The sequence below is a fragment of the Poecilia reticulata genome, linkage group LG8 (assembly GCF_000633615.1).
Source record: "Poecilia reticulata strain Guanapo linkage group LG8, Guppy_female_1.0+MT, whole genome shotgun sequence".
NCBI classification, from domain to species: Eukaryota; Metazoa; Chordata; class Actinopteri; order Cyprinodontiformes; family Poeciliidae; genus Poecilia; species Poecilia reticulata.
Window position 1 is genome coordinate 8,637,720 of NC_024338.1, and position 2,936 is coordinate 8,640,655.

General features: G+C 37.2%; 1 protein-coding gene across 1 annotated transcript in view; it reads left to right on the top strand.

Moving 5' to 3' along the window:
* Positions 1-169: 169 nt before the first annotated feature.
* shmt1 (serine hydroxymethyltransferase 1 (soluble)) overlaps positions 170-2,936 on the top strand; it is a 30,930-nt gene continuing 28,163 nt past the window's right edge. Inside the window, exons 1-4 of the mRNA XM_017306112.1 lie at positions 170-716; positions 988-1,133; positions 1,209-1,324; positions 2,404-2,636. Coding sequence (XP_017161601.1) covers positions 624-716; positions 988-1,133; positions 1,209-1,324; positions 2,404-2,636 — 588 coding nt within the window. The 5' untranslated portion in view covers positions 170-623. The remainder of the gene's footprint in view (positions 717-987; positions 1,134-1,208; positions 1,325-2,403; positions 2,637-2,936) is intronic.

Consider the following 2,936-nt stretch of genomic DNA (forward strand, 5'->3'; position numbering starts at 1 on the left):
AAGTAATAAGAAGAATCTCAGTGATAAAGCAGTGGAAATGTTCACAACAGAGATAAGACCATGAAATTATATTCTACATTTTTAAAGTGAAATATGGTGACGGCAGTATCATGCTGTGGAGATGGTTTTTTCTAAATACAGGGCAAAAACTGTACAAAGTGCAAAAGACTTGAGACTAAGCTGGAGGTTCAACCCTACACATCCAGAGATACAATTGAATGGATAAATGGAATCATAATTATGCATTCGAATGGCCTAGTCAAAGTCCAGACCTAAATCCAAGTGAAAATCTGCTACATAACCCAAATATTGCCGCTCACAGATGCCTCACCGTCCAATCTGACTGARCTTGAAGTATGGACACAACACTGTTTATCGCTAAGAATCCCATTACGATACATGGAAGTTTATGGTCGTAATATGAMCAAGATGAAACAAGATTTTGCAAGACAGGAAAACTGGCTCCTCGTAACCCTCTCTTTTATTATCTGCGTTAGTATCTGCTTTTATGGATTCTTTTATATTGTKTGTTTTTTTAAATCTGTGTCTGTGATTCTTATCTCTTCTTTTTAGATTTCCACGTTGCAACTCTGACAAAAAAAAAAAAGAAACAAAACCCAACCATGTCTGTAACAAACGGTCACAGTGTGGGCAAAGAAACATGGGACTCCCACAACMAGATGATGCTGGAGCCTCTGTCCGTCAACGACTCGGAGGTTTGAGCTCGTGCAAATACTCATTAATTAGGCAGGGCCGGCCCAAGGCGTAGGCGAGATAATCAGCTGCTTAGGGTCCTCCATGCCAACAGGGGGCCTCGAGAGCACCAAACTAGCATGATAGAAAAACATTGAATGTTGCAAACTAAATAATGCTACTACACATGGAAACACAATTTCTGTTTTGTTTTAATAGATAATAATGATTAATCTCTTAGGGCCTCAAAAAGGCTTGGGCAGTGGTAACAGTTTTGTGTCTCTTGCGTTTCAGGTGTTCTCCATCATAAAGAAGGAGAAGCACAGGCAGACGTACGGACTGGAGCTGATCGCTTCGGAGAACTTCGCCAGCAGAGCTGTTCTTGAAGCTCTCGGTTCCTGCATGAACAACAAGTACTCTGAGGGCTACCCCGGCCAGAGGTACTAGCCCTGATCCACTTCTGTTCACTGAATGAYGTTATTTATGGTACTTATGAGCATGACTCGTCCCTTCAGGTACTATGGTGGAACTGAACATGTCGATGAGCTGGAAAGGCTTTGCCAGAAGAGGGCGCTGGAGGCCTTTGGTCTGAACTCTGAGAAGTGGGGAGTTAATGCACAGCCGTACTCAGGTGACAARTCTGCACCTTAACAGATGTGAACAGTTTGTGCAGAGTTTCTAAAAAGTATTCAGSCACTTGGAGGATTTACGCGCTTTACTGCTTTGTCAAATCAAGCTACGGAGCTAAATTGAGCCCATACGGTTTGTTCAATAGYAATAATAAAATARAAACAGAAAGAAAAATCCTTAAATCTGAAAACTTTTTGTTCAGTTTCAAATTCAGTTTTTTCAGTTTCAGTTTCTTTTTTTTTTTTTTTTTTWWCAAACTTTTTTGCCCAAATTTAGCTCCATATAAATCATGAGCAACAAAATTAGGCTTTTTTCATTTAAAACAACAACAAAGGAACCCATAAATGTAAAAGTGAAAACAAATTTTTATAAAATACTGCCTAATAAATAAAAATATTCATTAAGAAATAAGTGATAACATAAGTATTGTTTGTCAAAAAAGGCAAATTTTGTCGATCATGATTGATTTGTGAAAGCAATAAAAAGCATGAAACACCCACATGGTGTGGATACTTTTTGCTGTATTTTTTTTAAAACTATGATTTTGTTTTCTTCATTCCTTTYCAAATATTACTGAAAAATGTGTTTATAAATGTAAATATAAACAGCAGTTTCACTGTGATTGTAGCTYGSAGCATGAACTAGCTAACGTACGTCTCRGGAACATAGAGTATCATCAAAAAGTTTATTTACTTGAATAATTCAGTTCAGGAAGTGAAACTCTTACATAGATTGATTGTATATAKAATGATATATTGTATGTGTTTATTTATTTCTGTTGCTTTTGATCCTCCTGACATGCAGWAAACCTAAAATTCAGTTTCTGAGAAAATTTYAACATTGACTAAGATTAATAAACAAAGTATTATTTAACACAGAAACGTCAGTCTACTGTAAAGTATGTCCACAAGGTTTGCAGGTTTGCRATATCACCTAATCTGGAGATATGTTGTGCTCTGTGTAGTGAATCTATGTAATATTTCGCATTTAAARTAGAATTATTAATTTCAATTAAAGATGGCTTCTGTCCRTTTATCTCTTTGCTCTTATCTTCACATWTMTTCTCCGTTTCTCCACAAGGTTCCCCGGCTAACTTCGCGGTCTACACCGCCGTGGTGGAACCGCACGGCCGGATCATGGGCCTGGACCTTCCCGACGGCGGTCACCTCACTCACGGCTTCATGACCGAGAAGAAGAAAATCTCAGCAACGTCCATCTTCTTTGAATCCATGCCCTACAAGGTGCCTTGTCTCTGCACCTGTTCAGTTAGAAATCCAGTTTCCCAAAGTAATGAGCGACGGTGTGTTTGTTTGGTCGGATAAGACGAGATCAATCCTAGGGATTAGCAGGGAATTATCTGTAATAAATATGGAAAAWTTTAAACTTGTGTTGTTCACTGATCTGTAATCTGTTTTAATTGCTTTGTTGTGATGCGTTTAATTTGTTTTTTATTTTCTTTTGAATTACTTATATAAATATAAATTGTCTACTTGGACTTGCTGCATATAGCTCTATAAATCTGAATCAGATTAAACTAATTGTAGGTTGTATTAACTAATGTTATTTAAGGAATGTGTATTTCTTAGTTTATGTGTTTTTTTTTCTGTGGTCGT